A 16,104-nucleotide genomic window follows, 5' to 3' on the forward strand; every position below is an offset into this window, starting at 1 on the left:
TTTTTTTTTTAGTTATCAATGGGCCTTTATTTATATATTCATATGTGGTGCTGAGAAACGAACCCAGTGCCTCACACATGCTGGGCAGGCACTTTACCACTGAGCTACAACCCCAGCCCTAGAAGTGTCTTTTTTTTTTTTTTTCCAGTACTAAGATTGAACCCAGAGGCACTGGGCTATATCCCCAACTCTCTTCAAAATTTTTATTTTGAGACAGAGTTTTGCTAAGTTGCCAAAGCTGGCTTTGAATTTGTGATCCTTCTGCATCAGCCTCCCAGGTTGCTGGAATTACAGGTGTGTGCTACCATGCCTGGCTTGTCTTTCTTTTTTAAAATCATCAGTGTATGCTGATTTCCCCATGAACCCCCAACTTCATGGGGTTTATTTCTCACCTTCCCCTTTTATTTTTATTTATTTTTGTTTATTTCTCTTTTATTTATTTATTTATTTTTGTTTATTTCTCTTTCTTCCCCCACAATGAAAATTCTGATTCCTATTCATATCAATATTTTTACTTATTGTTCTATCTTGTAATACACAGAAAAGAAGTGTTTCTCAACTACAACACCAACAACAAGCCCATGAAATAAAATTAAAGATTTATTTATTTATTTTTAAATACTTTTTTAGTTGTAGATGGACACAACACTTTTATTTTATTTATTATTTATGTGGTGGCAGGGATCGAACCCAGTGCCTCATGCATACTAGGCAAGCACTCTACCACTGAGCCACAACCCCAGCCACCCCCCCCCGAAAGATTTATTTTTATTTGTCATTGTCCTTAGAACTTTTATTATTAAGGATGCAGTCAGTGTGCTATGTTCAAAAGTAACTTGAATTGTGTTTTCTGTGTGTTTCACAGATCAACTTCCCATAAGAAACTTCTCAAAGAGACCACAAAGGCTATGGATTAAACTAATAAGATTTGGCAATCATGAGGATCAAACGTTGTGTTTCGTTTGTAACTCTTATGTTCTTCAGTTCCAAGAATGTATGTCTTGTAAAATTTTGTACATATTTTTATAGCAGAATCACAGAAAATCCTTGGGTTTCGATCGATAACATGAATTAACAATTTATAACTCTTATCCTGTCACTCTTCCTTTAAGTTGGTCAGCAATTTTAAAAGCAATCACAAAGCTGGACATGGTGGCACATACCTGTGATCCCAGTGACTCAGGAGCTGAGGCAGGAAGATCACGAGTTTGAGGTCAACCTCAGCAATTTAGCAGTTCAGTGAGACCCTGTCTCAAAAAAAAAAAAAAAGACTGGGGATGTAGTTCAATGGTAAAGCACCCCTGGGTTAAATCCTCAGTACCAAAAACAAACAAACAAAACAGCAGTATCATTACCTTCCCTTTTTTTTTTTTTGGCAGAGCGGGGCGGTACTCAGGGGCACTTGACCACTGAGCTGCATCCCTAACCCTATTTTTGTATTTTATTTAGGGACAGGGTCTCACTGAATTGCTTAACTCCTTGCCAAATTGAGGCTGGCTTTGAATTTGTAATCCTCCTGCCTCAGCCTCCCGAGCCGCTGGGATTACAAGCGTGCACCACTGTGCCCAGCACCTCCACAGTTCTTGAATCTAGCCTATCCTTTATGTGGCAAGAGCATCGGAAGCAAAAAGTCTTGTTTTCAATTGTCACATCAATAGAGGTGATCAGAGATGAGATTTAAACAGCTATTTGGTCCTATTTGCCATGGGCTGTGAACATCTTCCTCCTAATGTTAGCTGGATTCTTCTTGTCTTCCTCCCAGTCAGTCCAATTGACCAGTGCCCACCTGCTCTCCACCACTCCACCCCACCTTCCCTGAGGATCTATGGCCTACGATGATCCCTGATAAAAATCTCTCTGTTAGTTAACTTCTTGAAATAATATTTAATGGATGGTTTACAGATTAATGGGAAAAACAAGCAAGAATGAAGAGGAGTTATGCAGACAATACTACAATCAAAATAGAATCACTGAGCCAATCTTCTGAGCTGCTGCTACTGCTGCCACTAAACACAAGAACCACAGCTTGCACTGTTATCTTCCCTGGTATTTAACACTGGATCCAAGGGTTGGCAACACAGACACCATTGTGCCTGCCAACTTGATGCTGCTGCCACCGACACCAAGAAGAAATCTCCACTGTCCTTGTTTCTCTGTGTCAGTAGTTTCAAATTCAAAATCCCCAGATAAGTGCATCTGATTGGCAAGAGTCTAAGTCAAGGGCCAACATCCCATTTGGCAGAGAAGGTAGAATACTAGGTTTCTCTTCGTTTCAACTTCTCTTCTAGGAGGCAAAGAATCCCTCAATTAGGAAGGGTGTTCAAAATCTGGTCATCAATAATTACAAGTTTCCATTACACATATGACACTCTGAGCAAATGCCATAGGATGAAGGGAGATATACAAACTTAGTTTCAGCAATATCATATTTAATACATATAGCACAGTATCCATTTTATAACAGGCACTAAATAAATAATACTTTTGTATTTAGTATCAATATCTTTATAATCATGGTCATCATTATTCCCCCAAATAATGTGACTTTTCTCCTTCTCCCATGCAGAAGTGAAGTCTAGTTTTCAAACCCTTTTAATCCAGTTGACCTCTCAACTTGCTTTGACCAACAGAATGAGGTTGAAGTGATATTATTTGAATTCTGAAGCTTCAAGAGACATTTGCAGCCCGGTGCAATGGCTCAAGCCTGAAATCCCAATGATGCAGGAGGCTGAGGCAGGAGGATCACAAGTTCAAGACCAGTGTCAGCAATTTAATGAGGCCAGAAGGAATGTTGTGAAACCCTGTCTCAAAATAAAAAATAAAAAGGGCTGGGGATGTGGCTCTGTAGTTAAGTGCCCCTGGGTTCAAACCCCAGTACGAGAGAGAGAGAGAGAGAGAGAGAGAGAGAGAGAGAAGAAGAAGAAGAAGAAGAAGAAGAAGAAGAAGAAGAAGAAGAAGAAGAAGAAGAAGAAGAAGAAGAAGGAGGAAGAGGAGGAGGAGGAGGAGGAGGAGGAGGAGAATATTGTCCATGTGTTTACCATAGATAGCTTTTATAGTATTAAGACATATTTCTATTATACATAGTTTTCTAGTGTTTTGACTATGTATTTAGTCAAATGTTTTTTTTCTGCATTTATTGAGATAATTTTTTGATTCTTGTCTTTACATCTATTTAATTAAAAAATATGTTTATTGATTTCCATGTATTGAACCAACCCTGCATCTCTGGGACAAAGCCCACTGATCATGTTGTACTATCTTTTTAATATGATTTTGTATGCTGTTTGCCATAATTTTATTGAGAATTATGACATCTCTGTTCATCAGGAATACTGGTCTGAAATGTTCTTTCCTTGATGTGTCTTTGTCTGGTTTTTGCATCAGGTTGATATCAGTTTCATAGAATGAGGTTAGAAGGTCTTTTCTATTTCCTATTTCATGAAATATTTTTAGAATTGGTGTTCATTCTTTTTTCAACTTCTTGTAGAACTGGGCTGAGAATTCCTCTGATCCTGGGTTTTTCTTAGTTGTTAGGCTTGTGATAATCCCTGGCTTGTGAGAATTAATGTAATATACTCATTTTGCTCTGAAACTTAACCTTTGACCTACAATAGTCCTAAAGTCAGGAAAACACCACAGAAAAGCTCTGTGGAAACAGTTCTAAAAAAGCCGCAGATGGTGATCGATGAAGATAGGCCAAGATATTGAAATATCTGAAATTCCAGATGCTCCCACCTAGGTGTGGTGGCCAATATCTAAACTAGAATCCCTGCCACTGGGCACATGACCCCCTTGCCACACCCTCGTGGTTTAAACAAATCATTTGTTTATTTGCATCAACCCCTTGAACTAACCAAGAATCCTTTCCATATTCTCTCCGGCCACTTAATCCGCTAATTGTGTTTTAGAGTTGTTGTTGGATTTTCCGCGGTGTGTGATGATTTGCTAAGAGATGCTGTGATGGATGTGGGGTGCCTGCCTTCCCAAAAGAGTGTATATACTTCTGAAGGCCCTGGGCTGGGGCCTCTCAGTGCCCCCAGTTGCTGTGCATGGAGGACCGAGCTTGCTCGCAATAAACGCCTCTTTGCTGCTCACATTGATCTGGGTCTCTGGGGGTCTTTGGGGGCCCCAAATTAAAGCATGACAGCACCTGGTTTTAATCCTTCTAGGTCAGGAGGGTTAGTGGAGAGGATTCCAAGAAGGGAATATGGATAAAAGGTCCTGATAATGGCTAGTCCTGACACCGGGCTCGGGCTCCCTCTCGGTGACCCAGACCAGTCAGCTGTCCCTGGGGTGAGGGCGGGGGAGTGCAGAGAGGAGCCAAGTCTCAAAGTCTCCTGAGTACTTGGGGTGGCAGGCCGATACGTGAGTGGCAGGCGGCAGCGGAGTCTGATGGGGNCCACTATGCTATTTAAATCTGTGTTTTATATTATGTAGGCTATTCTGCATAAATGAAAAATACACATATTTTAAATAAGTTTAAAATAATATTTTGATTTTTTTCTCATTGGTTTACTCAAGCAAATTACCTCAAATGGAAACTGTTTTTTTTTTATTTTTTGTTTTTTGTTTTTTGGTACCAGGGATTGAATCCAGGGGTGCTTTTCCACTGAGCCACATCTCCAGCCCCTTTTTTACTTTTTATTTTGAGATAGGGTCTCATTAATTGCTTTGGGCTCGAACTTGTGATCATCCTGTCTCAGCTAAGTTGCTGGGATGACAAGTGTGTGTCATCGTGTCCAGCCAAACAAAGTCTTTTGAATTGTCTGTACCTATCACTTCTGATCTAAAACATTCCATTTAATATAAAGAGTCATATCCAATTCAGGCTCTGCTATAATTTGGGGAATTTTTTTGTTTTGTTTTTGTTTTTGAACTGGGGATTGGACCCAGAGGCGCTCTACCACTGAGCTACATCCTCAGTCTCACTAAATTGCCCAGGCTGGCCTCAAACTTATGGTCCTCCTGCCTCTGGAGTAACTGGGACTTCAGGTGTGCACCAAAACACCCAACCACAGTTTGGATTCTCAATGAAGCCCAAAGGATCATGTGTTAAAGGCTTGGTCCCCAGGGTAGCATTGTTGGCAAGTGGTAGAAATTTCAGGAAGTGGGGCCTCATGGAAGGCTTTTAGGTCATTGGAGGTATACCCTCAAAGGGATTATGGAACCCTGGCTTCTTCCTCTCTCTTTTTGCTCCTTGACTCATGATTTGACCATATTCCTGCCATAATATATTACCTCACAGTAGGCCTAAAGGAATAGGGTCAACTGATCATTGGCTGTAATCTTCAATGAATCCCCACAGAAAATAGTTTAGTCTATGTATAAACCGAATTGTTATCTCCAAATTCCAATCTATCTTACCCTGACAGTCTCAGCCTCTTAGCTAATTTTATAGGCTGTGAAGGCCAGGCGCGGTGGCGCACACCTGTAATCCCAACATTTTAAGAGGGATTAAGGCAGGAGGATCAAGGGTTCAAAGCCAGCCTCACAGTGGTGAGGCACTAAGCAACTCGGCGAGACCCTGTCTCTAAATAATATATAAAAATGGGGCTGGGGATGTGTCTCAGTGGTGCCCCCTAGTTCAATCCCCTGTACCCCACTCCCCCCAAAAAAGGTTGTGATGATTGTTAAAATCTCAAGCCACCTCATTCAAGGTAGTAAGTTCCACCCCTCCTAAATCATAGTGTATTAATTACTGTAAATATTCTTTTAACTAACATCACCTAAATCTTAAAATGTTAGTGGCTTAACATGAATACAATCCAGTATGGGTTAGGAACATGGAGAAGACTGACTGCTCCATTCAGCCATTCAGGGACCCAAGCTCCTTCCATCAAACAGCTCAGTCTCCTCTGCTGGATTCTTTCTGCATTTTGTCAGCAAAAGGAAAGAGGAAGCACTGGGGGATAGATAGCATAGGAGGATTTTCAGGGACTTGGAAATGGTAGGGACCACTTTCTTACCCATCTTACTGACCAACTACAGGGATATGGTCCCACACATCTAAAGGAATGCAAAGAAGAGAACAGGGGGCCAGGTTTGTGGCTTAGTAGTACAGCACTTGCCTAGCATGTATAAAGCACTGGGTTCGATCCTCGGTACCACATAAAAATATAACAAATAAATAAAGGTATTGTGTCCATCTGCAACTAAAAAAAATTTTAAAAAAAGAACAGGGGTATTATTACAAAACAAATTACTCCCAAATTTGTGGCTTAATATGGTATTATTCTCTCAATTTCTGAAGGTCAGGAATTTGAAAGATATTTTACATTGGAGTCCCATGATTTTGCAGTCATATATTGAACAGGACTCCAATTATCTGAAGAAAGGTTTGACTGGGGCTGGGAAATCTACTCCCAAAGTAGTTTATTCACACAGCTCACATTATTGCTAGCTGTTGGCAGGCCTCGTTGTCTCTCAAGATAGGCCTTTCCAGTGGGCTGCTATGTCCTCAGCCATAGCAGATGGCATTCCTCAAAGTGAGTCTGTTAGGGATACCATAACAAAACACCAAAGACTAGGTGGCTTATAAATAATAGTAAATTTATTTCTCAGTTTTGGAGACTGGGAAATCCAAGATGCGAGGCATTGGCAGATTCAGTGTCTGGTGAGGACCCACTTCCTAACATTGGGTCTCCTTTTGGGTCCTCACATGGTAAAAGGGGAGAGGGAAATCTCAGTCTGTCTTCATAAAAGCACAATATTTCTTATCACCTAGTCACCTACCAAAGGCCCAGTCTCCCCATACTATCACTAGAGGTTATGAATTTTGGGAGGTTCATTCTAGCAAGCAATCCTAGAGACCATGGCGTAAGCCAGAATGACCTACATTACCTAGCCTCAGAAATCATACCCTGTCACTTCTAACATGTTATTGGTCCCCCAAACCAGCTCTGGTTCATTAGGAGATTATGCAAAGATCCTAGAAGTAAGGATACCTAATGGGCTATCTTGGAAGACTGGCTATCACATGAAGTTTGGTGTACATCTGCCACAGGACAATGTAAGGTAGAGACAGGTCATGGACCAAATCAGCAAGATAAGTTAGTGGTTGTTCACCTGACTTAACACTGGCTTGACTAAAGCAGTGGGAAACACAATATACCTGAAGAAAGTGGACTGAACCCTCTTTTACAAATGTTTCACATTTCATTTTGTACAATGCTACAGATTCCTCCAAAATTTTACTCCAGACCTTCTCCCAGTATGAAATATAAGACCATAAAAATACTAGGGGAAAAAAAGAATATATATATATAAAATTATATATTATTTCAATTGTGATATATTCTTTTTTTTTTTTAAATCAAATTCCAGGCAGACCAGGACCAGTCAGGTGACCCTTCTGTTACTTAAAGATGCAAAAAATGCTGGAGACTTGAGAAAAAAGGCCATGGAAGGCATCATTGATGGCACATCAATACAATAATACAATGGCTGTTGATCCATTTCAGATACTTGTGGCAACAAACAAAGCAGTTCACCTCTACAATCTGAGAAAACTGAAGATAATTCTTTTTTTAATTTTTTTTTTTGTTGTTGTTGATAGACTTTTATGTGGTGTTGAGGATCAAACCCAGTGCCTCACAAATGCCAGGCAAGTGTGCTATCACTGAGCCACAGCCTCAGCCCAAGATGAGACTCTTATCTACTGAAATTATTTTCAACCTTTCTCCAAATAATATTTCAGACTTTAAAAAAAAAAATTGCGGGGCTGGGGATATGGCTCAAGTGGTAGCACACTTGCCTAGCATGCGTGAGGCACTGGGTTTGATTCTCAGAACCACATAAAAATGAAATAAAGATATTGTGTCCACCTAAAAAACTAAAAAATAAATATTTAAAAAGAACATGAAATCTTAAAAAGAAAAAAAACTTGGTATCTTAGCAAATGATACTTCAATTTTAATTGCTTACATTGAAGAGGGAGAAAAACAAGTAAATAAAAAATACCTAATATCTCAAGTAGAAGATCACCAGATTTCTTTGAAAAATCTTCCTGAAATAACAAATATTTCTGAAGTCAAAAAGATATATAAGCTGTCTTCACAAGATTGGGACATTATTGGATAGTATTATTAGAATGTCAACATAAGATGTGGTATAAAATGTTAAAAATATTTTTTTTAATATTTCTTTTTTTATTTGTAATTGGACACAATATCTTCATTTACTTATTTTTATGTGGTGCTGTGGATCGAAACCAGGGCCTCACCCATGCAAGGAGAGTGCTCTACCGCTGAGCCACAGTCTCAGCCCCAAATGTTAAAAATATTAACAGAAATTTTCAACATTAAAGAAAACATTGAGGGGGCTGGGGTTGTGGCTCAGCAGTACAGCACTCGCCTAGCGCATGTGAGGCCCTGGGTGAGATCCTCAACACCATATAAAATAAATAAACAAACAAAGGTACTGTGTATAACTAAAAGAAATAAATATTAAAAAAAAGAAAAACAAAACATTGATTTTTCTTTCCTGATTATAAAATTAATATATGTTCATTCAGAAAATTTTTTTTCACGAGACTAGGGATTGAATCCTGGGCCTTGTGCATGCTAGGCAAGTGCTCCACCACTGAGCTATTCTTCCAGCCCTACAAAAAATATTTTAAATCATAAAATGAGATTTAAAAAAAACTCCTAATCCTACCATTTTTACTCATGTTAGTTTTTATTTTTGTTGTCTTCCAGTCTACCATTTGCATTTAAACATTTTATTTTCATAATCGAAATAAAAATTGCCAACAGTTATTGAAAAAGGAATTCCAGGTAGTAGATTGATTTTATTAAGTTATTGCAATTCTGTGTTTGGGGGAGTAGGGAGTGCTAGCGATTGAAACTAGGGCTTTGTGCATGCTAGACAAGCACTCTATCAACTGAGCTATAGCCCTAGCCCTGAAGAATATTATTTTTGTTTTGGTACCAGGAATTGAACCTAGTGGCACTTAACCACTGAGCCACATCCCAGTCCTTTTTTGTATATTATTCTGAGATAAAGTCTTTCTAAATTACTTAAGGCCTTGCTAAGTTGCTGAGGTTGGCTTTGAACTCACAATCCTACTGCCTCAGGCTCCTGAGCTGCTGGCCAGGTGTATAACACTGGACTTGGCAAGAATAATTTTTATAAATCCCACTGGGGTGGGAAAAGCTTGTGAAATGAATTTGAAAATTAATGCATTAAATGTGCCAATATTTTAAACACCATAAACAAAATAAGGAGACAAACTGAGGAAAAGTTACTTGTTAACAGTATACATGAAGGGTTAATTTCCCTAAACCCTCACCCACCAAAAAAAAAAAAAAAAAAAAGTTTAAAAATCACTAAGGAGGGCTGGGATTGTGGCTCAGCGGTAGAGTGCTCGCCTAGCACGCACAAGGCCCTGGGTTCGATCCTTAGCACCACACAAAAATAAATGAATGGAATAAAGGCATTGAGTGCAACTAAAAAAAAAAAAACTAAGAAAAATTTTAAATGGCTTTCCATTAAATGTGTAAAGCCAGGCATGTGGCCCAAGTCTATAATTCCAGCAACTTGGGAGGCTGAGACAGGAAGACTGTAAGTTCTAGGCCAGCCTCAGCAGCTTGGTGAGCCCTTATAACTTAGTGAGACTGTCTCAAAAAAATAAAAAGGGCTAGAGATTTAGCTCAGTGGTAAAGTGGCCCTCAGTTCAATCCCCAGTGCCAAAAATATTAAATAAAAATGTTAATATTTTTTTAAAAGTAAACGTGTCAAAACCCTATTAAACCAATTTTTTAGAGTTAACAGAAGGAATGTATAAGCCTAAAGAGAATGGGAGAAGAGACAAAAGCAGATATCATCTCAAATTTTGGAAGCTATAAAGTACCCACATGAAGCAGTTATTTACTTTACAGAAACTTAGAAAGCGTATAGTGCCTGGAAAGACAAAAAAACAGGTTTGGGTATCAGTCTATATTAAGAACTCAGACCTTAAGTTTCCCTCCCTACCTCCATATAACCAGGTTCATGCACAACTTTTATTTTTGCTAATGTGACCATACATATTTAAAATAATGGGTTTTATTTGGAAAAGCTAATTCTAAGTAAAATATTTTCACGTCTTTAAAATAAACATTCAGATAGCATTTAAATAGCAAGGAAATATCAATATCTGATTTTACACAGTCATCAAAAATTCTATGACAAACCTACTTTCATCCTTTCCAAATTATCTCAAGACCAGGGGAAACATGTGGACTGAATATATTGTTCATAGACCCCAAACTGCCACCTTCTGGATCAATCATGTCATTACTCTTATGGTCTTAGAGAATGAGAATTAGATTAGAAATCTTCTCCTGGACCAATACTTTAGCCTGAAAGAATTATTTCAAAGCCAAATTTGTGAACTCTTGTGATTTGTCTTCAAAGACTAATCACACCATTATAACAATGCAGTATTCAAATGCTGTGTCCTCCTGGGGAAGCAAATATAAGAAATATGAGCTAGGGGTACAGCTCAGTGGTGGAGCACTTCCTAACACTTGCCAAGCTCTGGGTTCAATAGCCAGCACTGTCCCCAAAAAAAAAAAAAAAAAAGGCACAAAATCTCCAAAATATGAACCTACCTTTCACAAATTCCATCAAATACAAAGAACCAATCAATTCAGAGACAGTAAACCATGCAACAATGTATTTATTATGTATAAGCATTTAAAATTATTTTCCCAATATCTCCAGACCCGGGCACAAATAATCATGCTGCTTAACATATTGGAAAATGCAAGCATAATCATTGCCTAGAGAAGGGAAAACCATCTAATACATGCTTAGCCAGGAGGCCAATTCATCTGCCGACCTCCAAGAACATGCAGATGAACATGATAGACAGACTGTCCTCCATCTGCACCTTCATTCACCACCATCCGATAACCCTTCTTCAGGCCTAGATCAGCAGCACATTTCTTGCCAACAATCATTAAATGTCCAAGAAGCTGGAAAAGAAAAAGAGTTTCTTAAGCAGAAGAAATTTACACCTTCTTGCCATTAAATAACAGTCAAGTTTAAATACCAAATTAAAATATTGCCAAGGTGAAACACACACCCTCTTGAGCAAATATTCTGAAACTCTCTTAATCCTAATACAGCATAATTTATAATTAAAATCCCATTAAAAGTAGGTACTTAGTCATTACTAATTTTAATAAACAAATCAAATATAAAATTTACTGCTCCATTAAAAAGCTCTTTAATTATATTCCAAGTGTTTCTAAAATTATGTGTGTCATTCCAATGACTTGGGAGACTGAAGTAGTAGGATCACAAGTTCAAGGCCAGCCTCAGCAACTCAATAAGACCCTTGGCACCAGGAGCGGTGGCACATGCCTGTACTCCTAAGAGGCTCGGGAGGCTGAGGCAGGAGGATTGCAAGTTCAAAGCCAGCCTCAGCAACTTAGCAAGGCTCTAACCAACTCAGCAAGATCCTGTCTCTAAGTAAAATATAAAAAAGGGCTAGGGATTTGCTCAGTGGTTAAGCACCCCTGGGTTCAATCCTGGTTAAAAAAAAAAAAAACTTGGCAATATGTACAGGTCCCGTCTCAAAATAAAAAATAAAAAGGTCTTAGACTGGGGTTAAGGGGGAGAGTGCTTGCCTAGAATGTGTGAGGCACTGGGTTTGATTCTCAGCACCTCATATAAATAAATAAAAAATAAAGGCCTGTTGACAACTAAAAATAAAATATTTTTTTAAAATAAATAAAAATAAAAAGGTCTGAGGATGTATGTAGCTCAGTGGCAAAGTTCTCCAGTGCCAAAAGAAAATAAATAAATCTGAAGTCCCATTAGATCTTCTCCCTTTGGCACAGGGCTACTTACACTGAGATAGAAGAAACTCATCAAGGCACAAAAATGCCTCTTTGCTACTGCCCCCCAACATTAAAGAAGCAAGTCTGCTCTAGGAATCAAAACCCTTCTGAAGGTAGAAGACTGATAATATAGTTTGCCCACTGTATTGAGTTAATAGTAAACAAAAGATATATAAAACATTTTCTTAATCTTTCAGTGTTCTTAAGTCTTATCACTGAAAACAAATCAAAGTGTTATTGTTTCAATACTAAGTTTCCCCAAAAGCACAAGTGTGAGATGATGCAAGAAAGCTCGGAGGTGAAATGACTGGGTTTGAGAACCTTAACCTAATAAGTGCATTAATCCATAGATAGAGATGAACTGGGTGGGAACTGTAGGCAGGTAAGAGTGTGTTGGGTAGAGGTGGGTCCTTGGGAGCGTGCCCTTGGAGCTTATATGTTGTCTGTGGTGACAACTCTCTCTGCTTCCTGGTGTCATATTCTGAGCTGTCTTCCTCCACCTCACTTTTCCACCATTATATTCTGCCTCACCTTAGGCTCAGAGCAATTGATCCAGCTGTCTATGGACTAAGACCTCTGAAACCATGAGCCCAAAAATAAACTTTTCCTCCTCTAAAATTATTTTTGTCAGATCTTTTGTTGCAGCAATGAAAAAGCTGACTAAAATACAGCTTGGCTCTGCACAGAATAGGCAGCAGAGCCTACTGTCCTGGTGCTTACTAAGGCAATGGGAACAAAAAACCTAAGACTCTCTCTCCCTTCCCTCTTTTCTTGCCATGGGAACTTCTTGAGAACTTGTAAAAATGTTGGGAAGAGGCTAATCCCCTTTGTTCTCTTACCATGAGAAATAGCAAACAATGAACTGGTACTTTAAAGTTCTTTCTGTCACCAACCTGCCTCTCTCTAACTTTTATTAGGAGAGAAAGTTGGCAACACATAGGTAGACTCCTTGTGTAAACAGGACAAATTGCCCATTGACTGTATTGAAAAACAAAAACAAATGACCCAAAGTGAAATTAGGTATTTGCCACAGGTCCTACAAGTCCCCAGGCAATGTAAGAGATCTGGCAATGTCCACAGGAAAAACTACTACAGTGTGCTTTTCAAGTTATATCTTAATTTCACAGGTTTTCTAATTCCCTCTATAGAGCTAAGCAATTGATTCTGACTACCCTCTCTTTCTGTTTCTGGCCCATTGCCTCTAACCCAAGAAAGTCATAAGGGCAAAGAAAAATGTTCAGACACATTTCAATATTACACAATCCTATCAATGGGATCTGAAATATTAAAAATACACTAAAGTCTGACTAGTACAATGTGATTCTAAGACTGTTGGGCTTTTGAAATTTTTGAAATACATATATTTGGGGGGCTGAGAATTAAACCCAGGCCTTGTGCATGCTAGGTAAGTGATCTACCACTGAGCTACATCCCCAGCCCTCAACTTCTATCTTAATTTCACAGGTTTCCTGGTTGCTTCAATATAACAAAGTAATTAGATTATGACTCCCCCCCCCCCCCTTTCTGGACTACTGCCTCTAAACCAAGAGTCATCAAATTTTCTCTGCAAAGGGTCAGACAGTGGGTCACTTGGCCTCTATTAAAAACTACTCAAGGGCTGGGGTTGGGGCTCAGTGGTAGAGCACTTGCCTCAAACCTGTGAGGAACTAGGTTCGAATCTTGGCACCATATAAAAGCAAATAAATAAAACAAAGGTATTTAAAAAACTATAAATAAAAACTTTATTTATACTGGAATCCAAACCTATAAATACAACTGTCCACTAAATAATTCACACAAGACATTTCTTAATTTCTTTTATTCAAGGGTCTTTGTAGAACAAAAGTAGCCATGGACACTAAACAAAGTTATTGTATTCCAATAAAACTTTATTTATAAAAATAAGCAGCCAGTTAGATGTGGCCCACAGCCCAGCTGCCAGTCCCGATTCAATTATGGGTTTGAATTGAATCAGATTTTTAGTAATCAGATTTTTAGACATAATAGGAATGTGCATTTGTAATCGAGTGTTGGAGAGGTTCACTTTGAGATATGCATGTAGATTCTAATGTTATCTATTTTGGGTAGACATGATTAAATTTGACTTGGAGTTTCACAAACTAGTGAGTTTCCTTTCAGTATATGCCTTGAATGTTTTTGCACAAATTATCCTTTAGAAAATTTGTCATTACCAAAATTTTGGTCATAATTTTAATATTCTCTATTTGTATTTTTTCCCTCTCATTCAACCAATTCTTGGTCTTATGACATGCCAATAAAATCTATTTTATTTCTCTATATGCCTAATTTATAAAAATCAAAAATTACTTCTGTATGTTTACCTTACTTCAAAGTGTCACAATGCTTTGTTTTTCCTCAGTAATGCTCTTAGGAAGATGAAAAAAATGACACCACTTTAAGAACAAAATATAATTTCCCAATTTAAAAAGCAATAAAATAAACTGTGTTGGAATTTTACTTACATTTTCATCATCATCTTCTGCAGCAGAAATCTGGGTTATATGTTTCTTGGGTACCACCAGAAAATGTATTGGTGCTTGAGGGGCAATGTCATGGAAAGCAAGACACTAAGGGGTTAAAAAAAAAAAGTCAAAGTTTTAGTATATTATCTGCTTGGCTTAAACTTTTTCTTTCAACAAGTATTCATTGAACACTAACCATGTGGGAGACACTGTACTAGATGCTAAAAAATAGAAATAAACAATACACATGCAGACTCCACGACCCCTTCTATGGAACTTAAAGAAATTAACCACATCATCTCCCCAGTCAGATCTCCTGAAATTCTTTACCTCCAAGTTATACTGTCCTTCAAAGCTCTCTATCCTCAGAGCTTTCCCCCTCTACTTCAAAGATGCTCTCTCCCTCCATACCCACTTTTGCTGTTTAATTTTAAATGCTAGTCATTCCTCAACGTCAAGTGCTAAATCCTCTCTTCCTAGCACACACATACATACATACATATATATATAAAATTTCTGAAGGAAACCTGATTCCCTTCCCCTCACACTTTCTCTAGATCAGAGTCCTGATTGTGTAATTTCTGTTTTTTTTTCCCTTTACAGGAATCAATCAGTTTTGTAATCACGTTTGTCTCATATTTAAAGAGGTATTCTTCCCATTTAACTCAACTATTTAAGAAACATATATGTTACCTTTTGTGGAACTGAACAGTAGCATTCTGACAAATCATTTACCACACTAGAATGTATCTGTAAATACACATACTATATGAATGTCTTTATATCATTTGTTCTTTACTGAAAGTGGAAGCTGTTTAATAGAACTCATGCATGTTTATTTGTCTCAGAAGTAATTTTATTTGGTATTCCCTACAAAATGCTGTATCATGCTGTTGTGCTGAACAAAAGTCCTTACTTCAACGTTCATTTATAAAAAGCAACTGGAAACTTTTAAAAAGGAACATGCTTTTTCTAAAACAAAAGAACTTCCCAACTAGTAACAAAAGTATCTAAATAAAATCCAACTCAAAAGAACTAATTAAAACTTAGATAAAGCTTTGAATCTAGTATCAGTAGCACTGGTTTTCTTTTATTCCGTTATTTCTTAAAGTTTGTAGATGGACACAGTAACTATTTATTTTTATGTGGTGCTGAGGATCGAACCCAGTGCCTCACATGTGTTACGTGAGCTCCACCTCTGACCACAACCCCAGCCCTCTTAAAAGTTTTTTAACAAAATGTTTACAAAAGTTTTTCTACCTGTATGTGCCAAACTCCTGCTCAGCTTTATTTATACTGGAATCGAAACCTATAAACACAACTGTCCACTAAATAATTCACACAAGACATTTCTTAAATTTAATCAAGGATTTCACCTGTAATGAAGTTAACTATTTAAGAACTATAAAACTAAAAGTTATAAAACTGTCTCCCGTGGAACACGAAAGAAATCACTGACTTAAGTGCACGTTTTTCAGCGGTAGAAATCAAGGAGAGCACATCCCAGCCCGCCCCGCGCGACCCTGCGGCCGCCAGCGCAACGCGGTGCCTGCGGTGCGGTGCGGTTCGGTTCGTGCGGGCCGACGCGGCGCCGGGGACGCCCGGGGAGGGCCAGCTGTGCGCGGGAGATCTCCGAGATTGGGCCCGAGTCAGGGCGCGATCGGGTTTCTCCCTGTCAAGCAGAGCGCGGGCGAGATTGCGAGATTCCTGACACCGACGAGGCCCGCGGCAGACGCGGAGCCGGCGGGCGTAGCTCCCGGGGAGTCCGACGCGCCCAACCGCCTGCCCAGGCT

At 38.7% G+C, this 16,104-nt stretch overlaps 1 protein-coding gene and 1 pseudogene across 1 annotated transcript in view; one reads left to right on the forward strand and one right to left on the reverse strand.

Annotated features, from left to right (window-relative positions):
- The first annotated feature begins 7,258 nt into the window (after nt 1-7,258).
- On the forward strand, nt 7,259-8,113 carry LOC107147992 (annotated as a pseudogene).
- Nucleotides 8,114-10,642: 2,529 nt separating this feature from the next.
- Nucleotides 10,643-16,104, reverse strand: part of Hint1 (histidine triad nucleotide binding protein 1) — a 10,571-nt gene continuing 5,109 nt past the window's right edge. The window contains exons 2-4 of the mRNA XM_048814918.1: nt 15,767-16,102; nt 14,312-14,416; nt 10,643-10,958 (exon numbers count right to left, since the gene is read on the reverse strand). Coding sequence (XP_048670875.1) covers nt 10,794-10,958; nt 14,312-14,416; nt 15,767-16,102 — 606 coding nt within the window. The 3' untranslated portion in view covers nt 10,643-10,793. The remainder of the gene's footprint in view (nt 10,959-14,311; nt 14,417-15,766; nt 16,103-16,104) is intronic.

This window comes from Marmota marmota, unplaced genomic scaffold (genome assembly GCF_001458135.2).
Source record: "Marmota marmota marmota unplaced genomic scaffold, marMar, whole genome shotgun sequence".
Taxonomy (NCBI): Eukaryota; Metazoa; Chordata; class Mammalia; order Rodentia; family Sciuridae; genus Marmota; species Marmota marmota.